Here is a 19,590-nt window from a genome sequence, read left to right on the forward strand (position 1 = left end):
CAACATGTTTATTAGACCCCATTCCTACCAGGCTGCTCAAGGAAGCCCTACCATTATTTAATGCTTAGATCTTAAATATGATCAATCTATCTTTGTTAGTTGGCTATGTACCACAGGCTTTTAAGGTGGCAGTAATTAAACCATTACTTAAAAAGCCATCACTTGACCCAGCTATCTTAGCTAATTATAGGCCAATCTCCAACCTTCCTTTTCTCTCAAAAATTCTTGAAAGGGTAGTTGTAAAACAGCTAACTGATCATCTGCAGAGGAATGGTCTATTTGAAGAGTTTCAGTCAGGTTTTAGAATTCATCATAGTACAGAAACAGCATTAGTGAAGGTTACAAATGATCTTCTTATGGCCTCAGACAGTGGACTCATCTCTGTGCTTGTTCTGTTAGACCTCACTGCTGCTTTTGATACTGTTGACCATAAAATTTTATTACAGAGATTAGAGCATGCCATAGGTATTAAAGGCACTGCGCTGTGGTGGTTTGAATCATATTTGTCTAATAGATTACAATTTGTTCATGTAAATGGGGAATCTTCTTCACAGACTAAAGTTAATTATGGAGTTCCACAAGGTTCTGTGCTAGGACCAATTTTATTCACTTTATACATGCTTCCCTTAGGCAGTATTATTAGACGGTATTGCTTAAATTTTCATTGTTATGCAGATGATACCCAGCTTTATCTATCCATGAAGCCAGAGGACACACACCAATTAGCTAAACTGCAGGATTGTCTTACAGACATAAAGACATGGATGACCTCTAATTTCCTGCTTTTAAACTCAGATAAAACTGAAGTTATTGTACTTGGCCCCACAAATGTTAGAAACATGGTGTCTAACCAGATTCTTACTCTGGATGGCATTACCCTGACCTCTAGTAATACTGTGAGAAATCTTGGAGTCATTTTTGATCAGGATATGTCATTCAAAGTGCATATTAAACAAATATGTAGGACTGCTTTTTTGCATTTATGCAATATCTCTAAAATTAGAAAGGTCTTGTCTCAGAGTGATGCTGAAAAACTAATTCATGCATTTATTTCCTCTAGGCTGGACTATTGTAATTCATTATTATCAGGTTGTCCTAAAAGTTCCCTAAAAAGCCTTCAGTTAATTCAAAATGCTGCAGCTAGAGTACTAACGGGGACTAGAAGGAGAGAGCATATCTCACCCATATTGGCCTCTCTTCATTGGCTTCCTGTTAATTCTAGAATAGAATTTAAAATTCTTCTTCTTACTTATAAGGTTTTGAATAATCAGGTCCCATCTTATCTTAGGGAACTCGTAGTACCATATCACCCCAGTAGAGCGCCCTCTCTACTTTTAAGATTAGGCTTAAAACTTTCCTTTTTGCTAACGCTTATAGTTAGGGCTGGATCAGGTGACCCTGAACCATCCCTTAGTTATGCTGCTATAGACGTAGACTGCTGGGGGGTTCTCATGATGCACTGTTTCTTTCTCTTTTTGCTCTGTATGCACCACTCTGCATTTAATCATTAGTGATCGATCTCTGCTTCCCTCCACAGCATGTCTTTTTCCTGGTTCTCTCCCTCAGCCCCAACCAGTCCCAGCAGAAGACTGCCCCTCCCTGAGCCTGGTTCTGCTGGAGGTTTCTTCCTGTTAAAAGGGAGTTTTTCCTTCCCACTGTAGCTAAGTGCTTGCTCACAGGGGGTCGTTTTGACCGTTGGGGTTTTACATAATTATTGTATGGCCTTGCCTTACAATATAAAGCGCCTTGGGGCAACTGTTTGTTGTGATTTGGCGCTATATAAAAAAAAATTAATTGATTGATTGATTGATTGCCAAAAGGGCACAAGATGGTGGCTTTTCATATCAGGCCCCAGGACACAGGCTATAACCTTTTCCTGTTCAAGGAATTGCTCAATCATTTTTTGGCGAGAGCCCCACCTGGTTGGGTACTCTGTTAGCTGATGAAGGGGTAGGCAGAGCTCTGACTGTGCTTCACCCAACTCTCTTCTTTTTTTTTTTTTCAGTTATAGGAAAAAGCAGCGACAACTTTCTTGCAAACTCCCGATGGCACGGTCTATGTGGGGATCCGTAATGCCATTCTCTATATAATGAGAGGAATAAAACACAAACAAAGACATCACATTGAAACATATACTGGCGTACATGTCAAAAATGTTTTTTTTTATCAACCCAAAGATCACACAGACACACACTTAAGCATACACACAAACAGTGTGTTTGTGTTCTACTTGCAGCTAGGTAGCACATACCTGAGGTCTATAGTTTTCAGCAAATGGATAAACCCAGTCTTTTGCACTGTATATATCGGTACCATATCTTTAGCAATGTGCAAAGCACCCGCTTCAGTGCTCGCTCTCCATCGTGGACCTTTCTTATCATACACAGTGCCTTGAGTAAAAGATTCCACCACAGTTAGCTGCTTTTTAGCGGGAGTTTGTTTGTTGGTGTTCCCCTTGTAAAGTGCAGCATTTCTCCCACTTGGCTGGATGACTCTGTTTTAGATGCTGGAAAAGGTTGGTTGTGCTGCTACCTTTGTAGCAATGGGCTTCAGACAAACTTTGCAGCGTGCAGTCACTTGTTCCACATCTGTCGCTGCAAACCCAAATCAGTTCCACACCAGTGACGATGCAATTCCTTTCTTGGGAACAAAGTCGCTCTTGTTAGCTGTAGCCATGTTGTAGTTGTGTGAAGGAAACAGGAGGGGAGGGGGGAAGCTATGGAAGCTCGTGGTGATAAAAAGTGTGCCGTAGCAAGAAGGGGGAAAAAAAAAAATCAATTTTAGTTTTTAAATCGTCCGCAAAAAACCCCTTGAATTAATCGATAAAATCGATATATTGCCCAGGCCTAGTTGTAATAACCTTTTATTATGTAATTTTTTATTATGCATTCCAGATAAACAGCAGCTCTCCAACCCCACCTTCACAAACTCCTGACCTGACCTGCAACTCCTCTCACACCTTCCACATGGACACCATCATTCCCAATCGCATTTTTGTTGGAGGAATAGACTTGAAGGTGAGAGTAGCAGATTGTTTTTTTGTTTTTTTTCAGTTTTTTCACTTTCTGGATTCAGGATGCAGTGTCATGCTCATACAATTATATGTTATTGGAATAAAAGTGTGTGTGTGTGTGAGAGAGAGAGAGAGACTGGGAGTGGGCTTATAGATTATCACAGGAGTAATGTATAATGGCATACATTTTTGTCAGTTTAGAAGGTGTACCATATAATGTACCTTCATGTAAATTTTATATATATATATATATATATATATATATATAAAAACCATATGGATTTGAATCACGTGTGATTGCGTCAGACAAGCTTGAACCCATCATGCGCATGCGTGAGTTTTTTCATGCCTGTCGGTTGCGTCATTCGCCTGTGAGTAGGCTTTGAGTGAGGTGTGGTCCACCCTTCTCGTCTATTTTTTTATTGCGAATAAAGTCTGAACGATTTGGAGCTTTGCTGCATCAATTTTTTTTCCAGAAACTGTGAGAGACCTCCAGGTGGACACCGTTCGAAAAATTAATATGGCTTTCAGGGACGATTTTATGGGGATTAAACAGATTACGGGGTGTTACTGCCGCTTTAAGGACGGCCCACAACTGCTGAGAACACGGCACGCTCCCAGCCCCCATCGACAGGCTGACACCCCGCTGGAACAACCAGATCATTTCCAACGTGAAAGCTTTGTTGATCCCGGACCTCCTCTGACTTTCACAAAAAGGCAGAAGATGTGCACATCAGCACTTTTTCTGGCACATTCCATCATTACAGGAGTTTTTTTCATGGAAAGAAAAGCGGAGGGACGCGGCAGTGAAATGTGCCGTTCATTTTTAAACTGGACGCTGTCTTGATCCGGTATGTCATCTGACTAGCATAGTAATTGTGAAAAGACGTGGACATCAGCACTTTTCCGGCACATTAAGACAGACGTGCGGAGGAGTTCCGCGCATCGCGGTGCAGCCGCTCGGAGCAAAGCAACGCTGTGATGAAGCCTCATGGGACATGTTCTGGCATGTCCAGCTCATGCACAATCACAATCGGATATTCACACGACTGGAAAGCAACCGGAATCCCTCTGAAATCCACCTGAAAGCTGTCCTGAGAGACCAACACCGAGGTGGGTTTGTCCCATGTAATGAACGGCTCCGTGGCGCGTCCCTCCGCTTTTCTTTCCATGAAAAAAACTCCTGTAACGGTGGAATGTGCTGGAAAAAGTGCTGATGTCCACGTCTTTTCACAATTCCTGTGCTAGTCAGATGACATACCGGATCAAGACAGCGTCCAGTTTAAAAATGAACGGCACATTTCACTGTTACAGGAGTTTTTGTCATGGAAAGAGAAGCTGCTCCACCGCGCGTCGCGGTGCAGCCGCTCGCCGCAAAGCAACACCGTGATGAAGCCTCACGGGACATGTTCTGGCATGTCCAGCTCATGCACAATCACAATCGGATATTCACACCACCTGAAAGCTGTCCTGAGAGACCAACACGGAGGTGGTTTTGTCCCGCGTAATGAACGGAGTCGTGGCGCGTCCCTCCGCTTTTCTTCTGCCTTTTTGTGAAAGTCAGACAAGGTCCCGGATCAACAAAGCTTTCACGTTGGAAATGATCTGGTTGTTCCAGCGGGGTGTCAGCCTGTCGATGGGGGCTGGGAGTGCGCCGCGCTCTCAGCAGTTGTGGGCCGTCCTTAAAGCGGCAGTAACACCCCATAATCTGTTTAATCCCCATAAAATTGTCCCTGAAAGCCATATTAATTTTTCGAATGGTGTCCACCTGGAGGTCTCTCACAGTTTCTGGAAAAAAATTGATGCAGCAAAGCTCCAAATCGTTCAGACATTTATTCGCAATAAAAAATAGACGAGAGGGGTGGACCACACCTCACTCAAAGCCTGCTCACAGGTGAATGACGCAACCGACAGGCATGAAAAAACTCACGCATGCGCACGAGGGTTCAAGCTTGTCTGATGCAATCACATGTGATTCAAATCCATATGGTTTTTTAAAAAATAATAAGGTCGGATACTTTTCTAACAGACCTCGTGTGTGTGTGTGTATATATGTGTGTGTATATATATATATATATATATATATATATATACTCAACAAAAATATAAACGCAACACTTTTGGTTTTGCTCCCATTTTGTATGAGATGAACTCAAAGATCTAAAACTTTTTCCACATACACAATATCACCATTTCCCTCAAATATTGTTCACAAACCAGTCGAAATCTGTGATAGTGAGCACTTCTCCTTTGCTGACATAATCCATCCCACCTCACAGGTGTGCCATATCAAGATGCTGATTAGACACCATGATTAGCGCACAGGTGTGCCTTAGACTGCCCACAATAAAAGGCCACTCTGAAAGGTGCAGTTTTGTTTTATTGGGGGGGATACCAGTCAGTATCTGGTGTGACCACCATTTGCCTCATGCAGTGCAACACATCTCCTTCGCATCATCCGTGAAGAGAACACCTCTCCAACGTGCCAAACGCCAGTGAATGTGAGCATTTGCCCACTCAAGTCGGTTACGACGACGAACTGGAGTCAGGTCGAGACCCCGATGAGGAGGACGAGCATGCAGATGAGCTTCCCTGAGACGGTTTCTGACAGTTTGTGCAGAAAGTCTTTGGTTATGCAAACCGATTGTTTCAGCAGCTGTCTGAGTGGCTGGTCTCAGACGATCTTGGAGGTGAACATGCTGGATGTGGAGGTCCTGGGCTGGTGTGGTTACACGTGGTCTGCGGTTGCGAGGCTGGTTGGATGTACTGCCAAATTCTCTGAAACGCCTTTGGAGACGGCTTATGGTAGAGAAATGAACATTCAATACACGAGCAACAGCTCTGGTTGACATTCCTGCTGTCAGCATGCCAATTGCACGCTCCCTCAAATCTTGCGACATCTGTGGCATTGTGCTGTGTGATAAAACTGCACCTTTCAGAGTGGCCTTTTATTGTGGGCAGTCTAAGGCACACCTGTGCGCTAATCATGGTGTCTAATCAGCATCTTGATATGGCACACCTGTGAGGTGGGATGGATTATGTCAGCAAAGGAGAAGTGCTCACTATCACAGATTTCGACTGGTTTGTGAACAATATTTGAGGGAAATGGTGATATTGTGTATGTGGAAAAAGTTTTAGATCTTTGTGTTCATCTCATACAAAATGGGAGCAAAACCAAAAGTGTTGCGTTTATATTTTTGTTGAGTGTATATATATATACACAGTGAGTAAAATAAGTATTTGAACACCCTGCAATTTTGCAAGTTCTCCCACTTAGAAATCATGGAGGGGTCTGAAATTTTCATCTTGGGGGCATGTCCACAGTGAGAGACATAATTTAAAAAAAAAAAAAAATCCGTAAATCTCAATGTATGATTTTTCAATAATTTATTTGTATGTTACTGCTGCAAATAAGTATTTGAACACCTGTGAAAATTAGTGTTAATATTTGGTACAGTAGCCTTTGTTTGCAGTTGAAGAGGTCAAATGTTTCCTGTAGTTTTTCACCAGGTTTGCACACACTGCAGCAGGTATTTTGGTCCACTCCTCAATACAAATCTTCTCTAGATCTTTCAGGTTTTGAATTTCAGCTCCCGCCAAAGATTTTCTATTGAGTTCAGGTCTGGAAACTGACCAGGCCACTCCAGGACCTTGAAATGCTTCTTACAGAGCACCTCCTTAGTTGTCCTGGCTGTGTGTTTGGGGTCATTGTCATGCTGGAAGACCCAGCCATGACCCATCTTCAATGCTCTTACTGAGGGAAGGAGGTTGTTTGCCAAAAGTTCGCAATACATGACCCCATCCATCCTCCCTCCCAATACGGTGCAGTCATCCTGTCCCCTTTGCAGAAGAGAGTGTGATGTTTCCACCTCCATGCTTCATGGTTGGGAAAGCTCTATTCTGGTCTCATCTGACCACATGACCTTCTCCCATGCCTCCTCTGGATCATCCAGATGGTCACTGGTGAACTTCAAACGGGCCTGGATATGTGCTGGCTTGAGCAAGGTGACCTTGCTGCCCTGAAGGATTTTAAACCATGACAGCATCATGTGTTACTAATGTAATCTTTGTGACTGTGGTCCCAGCTCTCTTCATGTCATTGACCAGGTCCTCCTGTGTAGTTCTGAGCATTCTCAGAATCATCCTTACCCCACAAAGTGAGATCTTGCATGGAATCCCAGACCGAAGGAGATTGACAGTCATCTTGTGTTTCTTCCACTTTCTAATAAGTAATCATAACAGTTGTTGTCTTCTACCAAGCTGCTTGCCTGTTGTCCTGTAGTCCATCCCAGCCTTGTGCAGGTCTACAGTTTTGTCCCTGGTGTCCTTAGACAGCTCTTTGGTCTTGGCTGTGGTGGACAGGTTGGAGTGTGATTGATTGAGTGTGTGAACAGGTGTCTTTCATACAGGTAACAAGTTCAAACAGGTGCAGTTAATACAGATAGAGTGCAGAATAAATAATTAAATTAACAGGTCTGTGAGAGACAGAATTCTTGCTGGTTGGTAGGTGTTCAGATACTTATTTGCAGCAGTAACATACAAATAAATTATTTAAAAAATCATACATTGTGATTTACGGATTTTTTTTTTTTTTAGATTATGTCTCTCACAGTGGACATGTAGCTAAGATGAACATTTCAGACCCCTCCATGATTTCTAAGTGGGAGAACTTGCAAAACTGCAGGGTGTTCAAATACTTATTTTCCTCACTGTATATACATGTACTACAATAAAGTGGCCTCTGTGCGTGTCTGTGTGAGTGTGTATGGCTTTGATCACGTAAAAACCGGGGAGAGCTCACATTTGCTCTTTGGCATGCTTATGTATTTTGGGCCAAGGATGAATGCTGCGAAAATGGACAGTTTATAGGAGAAATATTTTGGAGAAATTAGTAATTTTGGGTAACCAATAAACAATGGATGCTGTGCTGTAATGCACCATGGGAGTTCGGGGTTTTGAGGTTTTAAATGTTATTGTGGTTAATGTTAGTTTAACAGTGTTGTTTGTGTGATTGATTTATTGTATTTTTATAGCTCAGTGTTGCTTTCTCCGTGAGTGACTTTAGTTTCACGTTGGTACCATGAGTGAAATATTTAGTGGTTTTAATGTCTTCAGCCACTATGTTTGTTTGTCAAATTCAGAGTGCACACGCGCACGTACAACTTTGGTCAGGCACAAACGGAACACAGCTGATATTTGCTGTTTGGTGTGCTTAGGTATTTTGGGTAAACGATGAACACTAAGGACTAATAGTTTTGGAGATGTATGTTAGCTAACATACATACATATATATGTATGTACAGTTGTATGCAAAAGTTTGGGCGTCATGATTTTCCTTTATAAATCATTGGTTGTTTGGATCAGCAATTTCAGTTAAATAAACAGTGACATTTGAGAAGTGAAATGAAGTTTATAGGATTTACAGAAAGTGTGCAATAATTCTTTAAACAAAATTAGGCAGGTGCATAAATTTGGGTACCCCAACAGAAAAAAAACACATCAATATTTAATAGATCCTCCTTTTGCAGAAATAACAGCCTCTAAACGCTTCCTATAACTTCCAATGAGAGTCTGGATTCTGGTTGAAGGTATTTTGGACCAGTCGTCTTTACAAAACATCTCCAGTTCAGTCAGGTTTGTTGGTTTCCAAGCATGGACATCCCGCTTACAATCACCACAGATTTTCAATAATATTCAGGTCTGGGGACTGAGATGGCCATTCCAGAATGTTGTACTTGTTCCTCCTAATGAATGCCTTAGTAGATTTTGAGCAATGTTTAGGGTTATTGTCTTGTTGAAAGATCCAGCCCCGGCACAACTTCAACTTTGCCACTGATTCATGAACATTGTTCTCCAGAATTTGCTGATATTGACTGGAATCCATGTGACCCTCAACTATAACAAGATTCTCAGTACCTGCACTGGCCACACAGCCACACAACAGGATGGAACCACCTCCAAATTTTACTGTAGGTAGCAAGTGTTTTTCTTGGAATGCTGTGTTCTTTTTCAGCCATGCATACCGCCCCTTGTTATGTCCATATAACTCAGTTTTAGTTTCATCAGTCCACAGCACCTTATTCCAAAATGAAGCTGGCTTGTCCAAATGTGCTTTAGCATACGTCAAGTGACTCTGTTTGTGGCGTATACGCAAAAAAAGCTTCCTCTGCATTACAGCATCTCTTTGTGCAAAGTGTGCTGTATAGTTGAACGATGCACAGAGACACTATCTGCATCAAGATCATGTTGTAGGTCTTTGGAGCAGGTCTGTGAGTTGACTATGACTGTTCTCACCGTCCGTCCCTTCAGCTTATCAGATTTTTGTTGGCCTGCCACTTCATGCCTTAACTAGTACTGTGCCTGTGGTCTTCCATTTCCTCACTATGTTCCTCACAGTGGAAACTGACAGCTGAAATTTCTGAGACAGCTTTTTTGTATCCTTCCCCTAAACCATGATGTTGAACAATCTTTGTTTTCAGGTCATTTAGGAGTTGTTTAGAGGCTCCCATGTTGCCACTCATTAGAAGAGATGCAAAGAGGAAAACATTTTCAAATGGCCACCTTAAATACCCTTTCTCATGATTGGATTCACCTGGGTAAGGAGGTCAAGGGTCAATGAGCATACCAAACCAATTTTGTGTTCCAGTAATTAGTGCTAAATGTATTCAAATCAGTAAAATGACAAGGGTGCCCAAATTTATGCACTTGCCCAATTTTGTTTAAATAAACAAAAACAAATAAACACTTTCTGCAAATACTTGAAACTTCATTTCATTTCTCAAATATCAGTGTGTTCGTCTGCTGTATGATATACAGGGTGGGCCAATAAAATGTTAACACTTTTTGATTGTACAAGTTTTTGAAATGAGAACTTATTCAAAAATTTTATTTACAGACTTGTAACAGAAGCATCAAATTAACAGTTGATACCAAAGGTTTCCTACTTTGTCTCTTGTTTTCCGCACAGTTCAATAATTGATGACATGTTCAATCCGTTCTCCTCCTCCTTACAGCTGCAACATGCACATTGAAGTTTGTGATGACATTGCCACTCATTCCAAGAGGGATTCTTGGTCTTCAGGGCTTCAATGGTTTGTCGGTTGCTGTAGCACACACTCTAATTGTACATTTTATTGGCCCACCCTGTATTTAACTGAAATTTCTGATCCAGAGAACCAATGATTTATAAAGGAAAATCATGAAAATTATCAGGTTTCAGGTTTTAAAAAGTAACAGTTTGCATCATGTGTCATGCTTAGTTCATGTTACAGGGTAACATATGTCATGTCATAGAATCCAGTGGACATTGACCTCATTTCACCTTTACTTTCGAGACCAAGCTTTCAGCACTGTAAAATTATCCCATTTATTAATCTTGTTATCTTAAACAATAATTTACATCACTTTTTTTTTTTTTTACCAAAATTGGAGCCACTTTAACTTTTGATCCTTGTACAAACTGAAATTGACCTTTGTCACCATTCTTGCTGTTTTTACCCCATAACTCCATAGCATTCAGTCATAGATAGTCCAAACTATACCTTTTTGGAATCGTTATGATTAGACAAGTAATGTGGTGTAGTTTTCAATTTGATTGGAGCATTTTTAAATTTCAACCCCTGTGTAATTCTTCAATTGACCCTTATCTGGCTGGACGCACCACCATCGCCCGGTGTGTCGCTCTGCTTTCGCTGCAAAAATTCACCGCAGTGCATCATCAAATAGGAGGAGCTTCCATTCCGCTCGCCGGCTACCGGTTGTCGGTCAAGTTAACATGATGGACCTTGATCACATGGAGCGAGTTGCTGTGCTCTTAATTGTTGTGGAAAGCTGACAAATGTCGCCAGCAGCACCGTCTCTAGGTTCACAACATCCTCATGAGGCGTTCCCAATTCGGGGAGTATCATTATTTGCTGCAGGAGCTGCGCCTGGATGACGGCCGCTTTCAGCGGTCCTTCCGCCTCTGCAGGACCCAGTTTGAGGACCTCCTGTCCCGTTCATGCGCACATGTAAACAATTAAAAAAAAACAAACTGTCCGCTGCCCCTGCTGCGGGGCTGCTGCTCGCTCTTCCCCCAAACTCTGTCATAATTGTGTTGATAAACTAGTCACCATTTGTTTTATTATACATCTGTGTAGTTAATAAATAAAATAATGTTCACGGACGATTCACTCACGCACGCACGTGAAAGAAAAAAACTCTCCGCTCCCGCTGCTGTGGGGCTGCTGCTCGCTCTTCCCCCAAAAACTCTGTCATAATTGTGAAATAAAGGACAAAAGGGACATAAGTCCTGCTCACAGGCTGGCTACCAGAGACAGGACATGTTCACATCCAACTCAGTCAAACTCCAGACATCTCCACGTCACTACATATTCAGTCTCTGATTGGTCATCGCAGCGCGACAAGATGAAAAAGTTCAGATTTTTCAACTTGGGGAGGAGGACAACGCGATGCGATATCGCGCCACAAATGCGGCAATTGCTCAAAATCGCTTCATTCGCGCCGCTTCATTCGCGTCCATCGCGGCATGGCGCCACAACGCATCCTTCCATAGGGATTACATGGCAAGCTGTCGCTGCTGTCGCTCACGTCGCATTCGGTGTGAAAGCAGCATAAAAGCTATGAGCTGCGTATTTCTTCTAGTAATGCTATATTAAGTGGAGCTAACTGGTGACACTTCCAGCTGCTAAAAAAGCTAACGCCGTTAGCATTCAGATGAGAGTCCTCTCAGTTGGTGAGTCACAACCACAAGATTGAGTTTGAGCAATGGACAAAAATTTGTCTGAGGTGAGTAAGTAATTGAAAATGATACATGACGTTCATGCTCTGCTTAAGTTTATCAGTTAACGTTAGCTTTTTAGCTGCAGGATGTTTATTCAATCACTTGCTGAGCAAATGTTTTCCATTCGTAAATTGTTCAACCTATTTTTATTTTTACCAAATAATGCTACAAAGTTTTGTTACTGCCTTAACCACAAGAAAACTTTAAATAACTTTGATTATTTTATTATTTTTTTAACTATCAAGCAATCAAAGAAAATAGCACAGCACTGTTTCATACTTCATTTTTACTGTACACATTACTTTCATAATTTTTATTCCTTATAATGTTAATCAAGAAACAACAACAGATAAGTTGGCTTTAAATTTCTAAAGAATCTTTATTATTATTAAAACTATCTTAATTACAAGTTTTCTAATGTAAGAAGTTTAACTTAAAAATGTACAGTAATTAATCTTGAAGTACAAACACATTTATAAGGATTTTAAGGTGGCCAAGAATTTGAAAACAGAGATAATCAATAGCTCCAAAGCTCCTGCCAAAAAAACCCCAGAAGTGAGTGAAGGTTGAACAAGTTGATGCATTAATATACATAAATACGCCTGTTGTTCCATTTGAATTGACACAGAATTATTATTTTTGAGTTCTTTGAATTGTAATTTCCTTTGTACTTTTCTGAACCACAATGTATGTTTTTTGGATTAAAGGCCAGTAGCACAATACAAGTTGTTTGAAAAGACTGGGGGAGAAAAACTGACCTGACCCAACAAAAAATAGATTTTTGGGGGAGAGTTTTTGGTGAGTAAATAGAGCTGAAAATGCACCAGAATGGATTGAGGTTTTAATTTTTTCTGGGGGAGAACCCCCAGCCCCCCCACCCCCCACCAGGGGCTTTGAGCCTTTGGCCCTTGCCAAAATAAATTATTTTTTTTCCATGAGCCACTTTTATCATTGTAATAACACCATATTCTAATCCATGTGACAGACTGTATGTATTATAGTTGTGTAATTTTACCGATATGGAAAAATATGCTTTTTATGACAAAAATGAGCAAAATAATGGGACTGGGAAATCGCTCTCTTTAGTTTATTAATTGCACCAGATTACACCAAATTGCATGTAATATTTCAAAATTTTGGGGGGAGGTCTCCCAGACCCCCCACTAGGTGCTGTAACCCCATTGTCATGAAAAAAAATAGTTTTTTTGTTTGTTTGTTTTTCCCAAGGGCCGCTCACATGACTGTATTTGCGTATCCCGTTGAGCAGGGGTGGGCAACGAGGGCCGAGACACTACATGTTTTCCTTGCAACCAATCATCTCAGCAGGTGGGTTGCTGATGAGCTTCTCCCTTGAACATAAACACCTGGTTGTCAATGAAATCACCTGCTGAAACACCTGAACATTAATGAAATCACCTGCTGAGGTGATTTGTAGCAAGGAAAACCTGCAGTGCTTCGGCCCTTCATGGCACATGATTGCCCACCCCTGCCGTTGAGGATCCCTGACTCCAGGAGTCCCAAACCTCCTATGCAGAAATTTTTTATTATTCATTCTTGCGCAGATGTCTCTAATACTGACACTTCATTGCTTTCTCATCATTAAATTGTGCCGCTCTGTGTGTTTGTGAAGGTTAATGAGAATGAGTTGAGACATGTCTTCTCTCAATATGGTGCAGTACAAGAAGTGAATGTTGTGAAAGATCGCTCCGGAATGTCAAAGGGGTAAGTTCCTTTGTTAACCCCCACAACGTGAATCAGCTGCAAATTGTGAATTATCCGCAAACCTTTAATTGCAAAATGTGAATATTGAAAAATATCTCCAAAAACATGAACGTAGGTCTCACAAAACGTGAATGTGGCTCTCACTAAACGTGAATATCATTCATGAGATATATATATATATATCTCATTCCTCATATATATATATATATATATATATATATATATATATATATATATATATATATTATATATTTTTTTTTTTTTGGCGCGGTGTGGGGGTCACAACAGCTGGAGAGGTGCGGAGGTGATTGGAGCAGCTTTCGCTTCTGGTGTCAAGCACCCGGCCCTGCTGGGTCTGTCCCACTCCAGGGACAGTGTCACTTTGACTGGGATGGTCCACCTGTCAAACAGTAATGAAGGTGTCAAAGTCAGGGAGGAGAGAAACCCCCCCCCTCCGGTAAACGGCTGAATAATCTTAAGAGAAATGTTGTAGAAAAACAAGCACCACTAGTTTCTAACCTCAGGAAGGTAGACAATGACCTACAACCTTTTTTATCCATATGAGCCGTCCTCTGAGCTGGAAAAAATATATTAACCTGAATGATCAGACGGCGGAAAGAGCGGAAGGTTAGGGACCATCTACAAAGTGCAAAAACAAGACACCAGAAAAATATTCAATAATTTCAGGTGTGACGTCACCAAATTCACTGAACACATCAGTTGTCTTCTGCTGGTTATACTACAGCACTCAGTTTGGAAAAATGTCATTGTGAGAGCTGAGAGCCAGAGAGTTCCAAAGTGACGTAGTGCAACAGCTGGCGTGGGAGCTAGGAGCATGTAGCATGGAAGCAGCGCAGGAAAGCGTCTGGAAAAACCAAAAGATGAACAAGCTCTATTACAGGAATTAGAGATGGCCAGCTATGTTACCTTGAAGCAAGCTGAGGAAAGCTCAGATGTCAGAGTGCTTCAAAGCAGCAGGAATGATGAGGTCACGATCAAGAAGCATCAGTGATTATGGAAGAATCTGGCGTAAGAATCTGGCAGTGAATGAGCTGAAAGCCTGGGTTTAAGTAACCCACTGCTGATGAGCCACTCATGAACGTCGGGTATGTGTCGTTGATGAGCAGCAGGTGATCCTCGGCTCTGAGTGCGCCATCTGGGGGAAAAACAGATAAACCACACACAAGGTTAAAATCAGGGAAGGAGGGAGAGGCAGACAAAGACAGCCCACAACAATTTTTATAGTTTAAATTTTCAAGCGTGTCCATGTTATACGGTTTGGTGACAAAATTTTCTGGAGGCTGAAACATTTCTGGGGCAGGATCGGTCTCAGAGGCTGCACACATCAGTGGGGTCCTGGTGGTTATACTATTTCAATTTTCAATTTAGTTTCATTTATATAGCGCCAAATCACAACAAAGTTGCCTCAAGGCGCTTCACACAAGTAAGGTCTAACCTTACCAACCCCCAGAGCAAGCACACAGGCAACAGTGGTAAGGAAAAACTCCCTTTGATGATTTGAGGAAAAAACCTCAAGCAGACCAGACTTAAAGGGGTGACCCTCTGCTTGGGCCATACTGACACACTTGACAAAACAATTTACAAAACAAATATACAGGAAATTTTGCCGGTGCACAGGACAGGAGGGTTACAGAAGTATACACCACTCCCATCTCTGGATGGAGCCGCACCTCTAACAGAGAGAAAAAACAGAATCAGGCATCAGAAAGACAACAAATACAGTATAATTTGTCAGCATTAAGCAACAAGAAAAACAGAAGAAATAATAAGGTGATCACATCACCACATCATTTACATGCTGCATTGTTTAAACACCGCATCTTTTATGTACCACATCAACATATCTGTTACATTTCCATGCCACATAATTTACATGCCTCATTGTTTACATGCCTCATCATTTACACACGGCATCATTTACACTTGTCTTAATTTACATGCTTCATTGTTTACACACCACATCGTTTGCATTCCTTATTGTTTGCACAACACATTGTTTACGTCTCATTATTTACATACTACATGATTTACACTAGGGCTATTCAACTGGCAGCCCGTGGGCCAGAACCAGCCCTTTAATAAGTTTGGACCAGCCTGCAGCCCATTTACCCATAAATATTAATAAATACATGATCAAAAGCCGCTACAAAGCACATTCGCCAATTTTCAGCATTTTATGACACTTTGTGGCACTTTGCGGCATGCTGAATCCTTTACGGCACATCCATGGTCAGCACTGTTTCCAAACAGCCCCACCTCACGTGAAGGCATTGTAAGCACTTGAACAGTTGGTGGCGGTAATGTACTGTATTGGTTTGCAAACCGCCATTAAACTCGAACGAAGAAGACAACAGGGGACATTCAAAGGAGGAGATTTAATAATGACTGGACTGGTAAATCTGTGCATGTAGAAAATGCCGAAGGCAATCCTATGTGCCTGCTGTGTTCTGACTGTTGCTTGGTGAATCAGGAATATAAAGTGCGGAGGCACTTCATTACGACTCACTCCTGTTTTGACAATGAGTATCCACCAGGTTCTGATGCTCATCAAATAAAAATAAAAGGACTTAATATGAACTACAAGCGAAGCACTGCAATCTTCTCCCGTAGCTGCACTCTGCAACAGAAGACAACAGCAGCATCCCTGCGTGTTGCGTGGGTTCTTGCTAAAAAAAAAATGCCGAAGCACTGCAATCTTCTCCCGTAGCTGCACTCTGCAACAGAAGACAACAGCAGCATCCCTGTGTGTTGCGTGGGTTCTTGCTAAAAAAAAATGCCGACTGACTCCGAAACAGTGAAAGAATGCATATTACCCGCCGTCGATGAAGTGGTAGCGGACGACAAGCTAAAACAGCAGGTAATGTCTTCAATCAAGTCAATCCCTGTGTCAGATACAACAGCTGCAAGACGACTGGATGTTTTAGCCACAGACGTTTTCAAGACTCTTCTAAGTCAGTTGAAGAAAGCTGAATTCATGTCGCTGGCTGTGGATGAGTCAACTGGCAGCTCTGATATAGCACAACTTTGTTTGTATTGCGGTTTTTCAACGGTGACTGTTTCAAGGAGGATCTGCTGGGCCTAATTCCACTAGAAGGACAAACAACAGGGGAAATAATTTTCCAAAACATTATTGCTTTTTTTTTTTAAAGACAATGGACTGGACCTGGAGCATGTTAACTTGCTGGTTACAGATGGAGCTCCCTCGATGGCAGGAAGAATCAGAGGACTGTCTGCACGACTGTCTGCTGTTGCACTAAAACTACAGTGTCTCCACTGTCTCGTTCACCAGAGAGTCCTCTGCTCTCAGCTTAGTGGTGAGTTGAAAAGTACCATGGACTCTGTGATTGCTGCAGTGAACTTTATCAGAGCAACATCCAGTCTTCAGCACAAGTGAAACACTAGTGGTACACCTGATTGTGCAATTACCGCATAGTATTCTGACAAATTTGGCCCCTGGAAAAATATAGTTGAATAGCCCTGATTTTCTCTCTTCTTAATTTACGCATCTCATTGTTAACAAGCCTCATCATGTACACGCCTCATTGATTACATACCACACCATTTACATGCATCATTGTTTACACACTACATCATTTACACTCTTAATTTACACACCACATTGCTTACACGCCTCATTGTTTAGACACCTGATCATTTACACACCTCATTGATTGCATACTACATTTACATGCCTCATTGTTTACACACCACAACAGTTACATGCCTCATTGTTTCTATGCCACATTGTTTGCAGTCTTCTTAATTTACACACCATCATTTTAGGCCTACATGCCTCATTGTTTACACGCCACATCGGTTACATGCCTCATCGTTTACATGTCACATTGTTACGCTTCTTAATTTACACACCACATCATTTACATACCTCATTGTTATCACACATTCACCCTCATATTTCACACATTGTTTTCATGCCTCATTGTTTACACACCACTTCAGTTAGGAGGGTTTTATTAAAATGAAGATCTGAAAGTTCACCTGCAATTTGCCAGAAGGTACATCTGAGATGCAAGCCTAGATTTAATGTTTTGGTGAAAGAAAGCCCTTCTCTATACCACTTAATCATGAAGCTGTATAACTGGGGATACAAAATGCAAAACATGCACAATGCACAATTTCTCCAATCACAGCCACTGAAGCCTTTAGCTTCTTCTGGGTTGTCTGAGTGTCCTGGTGTCTTTGTTCACTCTTCTCCTTCTTGCACAGTCACTCAGTTTTTGAGAACTGTCTACGCCACACATATTGACCAGAGTGCCATACTGTTTGTATTTCTTCATAACTGATGTAAATAAAGTTCAAGACATATTCAGTGACTTCAAAATGTTCATGTAATCATCCCCTGATTTGTCTGAGGAAAACTGGCAATTAAACAGATTATTTACACGTATTATACCAAAAGGGCTGATTACTTATGCCCATCATCCCATCAACCCATCATCTTGGCTTTTATTTTTCTTAATTTATATCACGTTGTTGAGATTTACTTTCAGTTTGAGTTTAAGGAAGATAATTTTAACATTTTTTATATTGAGAAGCCTGATTTACTTTTTGTATTTAAAATGCTATAAACAAATTAAAATGCGTGGAATACCAAGGGGCTGAATACTTTTGCAAGCCATTGCATGTATGAGGAAAAGGGAAAAAAAAGTTTTTTTGTTTTTTTTTAAACCAGTAATCTTTTTACTAAAGTACATCTGGATGGCCAATAACTTCCTCCAGTTAAATGAGGATAAAACTGAGGTCATAATCTTTGGCCCCCTAAAATCCATTAACTCCATCTCCAGGAATGTTGGCTCCCTCACTCCATTTGTCAAAACCTATTCAAGAAACCTGGGTGTAATTCTAGACTCCCAACTCAATTTTGAGAAACAAATCTCTTCTGTTGTTAAAACTAGTTTCTATCAATTAAGAATTATTGCAAAACTCAAATCTGTTCTGTGTTACAGTGACCTGGAAAAAGTTATCCATGCCTTTATAACTTCACGTCTAGACTAATGTAACTCCCTTGACTTTGGTCTCCCTCAAACATTGGTGTCACGGCTTCAAATGGTCCAAAATGCTGCTGCTAGGTTGCTTACTAACAGGAAAAAACATGAACATATCTCACCTGTCCTAGCCACATTACACTGGCTTCCTGTCCAGTACAGGATCCAATTTAAATTATTGTTAATGGTTTTTAAAGCTCTTCATGGCCTGGCCCCTAACTACATAGCTACTGCCATTCATCCTGCTGTTGCTCCCAGGTCTCTGAGATCTTCCAGTAAAGGTCTCCTTCATGTCCTCCGAACTCGCCTCAAGTTAAAAGGGGACAGAGCTTTTGCAGTCGCTGGTCCCCGACTGTGGAACCATCTGCCTCCTGATATCAGAGATGCCCCATCTATTACTGTTTTTAAATCCAAGCTCAAGTCACACCTTTTTACACTAGCGTTCCTTATTAATTAACCGCTAACTGGTTATGCCATGTTTTTGTCATGTTGTGTTTGTATCTTGCTGCTGATGTTGTAATCAGTTGTTTTGTTTCTTTGTATATTTCCTGCCTATTTACTTATTTATTTTTAATTACACTCAACAAAAATATAAATGCAACACATTTGGTTTTGCTTCCATTTTGTATGAGATGAACTCAAAGATCTAAAACTTTTTCCACATACACAATATCACCATTTCCTCAAATATTGTTCACAAACCAGTCTAAATCTGTGATAGTGAGCACTTCTCCTTTGCTGAGATAATCCATCCCACCTCACAGGTGTGCCATATCAAGATGCTGATTAGACACCATGATTAGTGCACAGGTGTGCCTTAAACTGTCCACAATAAAAGGCCACTCTGAAAGGTGCAGTTTTGTTTTATTGGGGGGGATACCAGTCAGTATCTGGTATGACCACCATTTGCCTCATGCAGTGCAACACATCTCCTTCGCATAGAGTTGATCAAGTTGTCAATTGTGGCCTGTGGAATGTTGGTCCACTGCTCTTCAATGGCTGTGCGAAGTTGCTGGATATTGGCAGGAACTGGTACACGCTGTCGT

At 41.3% G+C, this 19,590-nt stretch overlaps 1 protein-coding gene across 1 annotated transcript in view; it reads left to right on the forward strand.

The window, feature by feature from the left end:
• Positions 1 to 19,590, forward strand: part of LOC117512761 (protein boule-like) — a 112,876-nt gene that overhangs the window by 8,114 nt on the left and 85,172 nt on the right. Inside the window, exons 2-3 of the mRNA XM_034173009.1 lie at positions 2,895 to 3,017; positions 13,426 to 13,517. Coding sequence (XP_034028900.1) covers positions 2,895 to 3,017; positions 13,426 to 13,517 — 215 coding nt within the window. The remainder of the gene's footprint in view (positions 1 to 2,894; positions 3,018 to 13,425; positions 13,518 to 19,590) is intronic.

This window comes from Thalassophryne amazonica, chromosome 1 (assembly GCF_902500255.1).
Source record: "Thalassophryne amazonica chromosome 1, fThaAma1.1, whole genome shotgun sequence".
NCBI classification, from domain to species: domain Eukaryota; kingdom Metazoa; phylum Chordata; class Actinopteri; order Batrachoidiformes; family Batrachoididae; genus Thalassophryne; species Thalassophryne amazonica.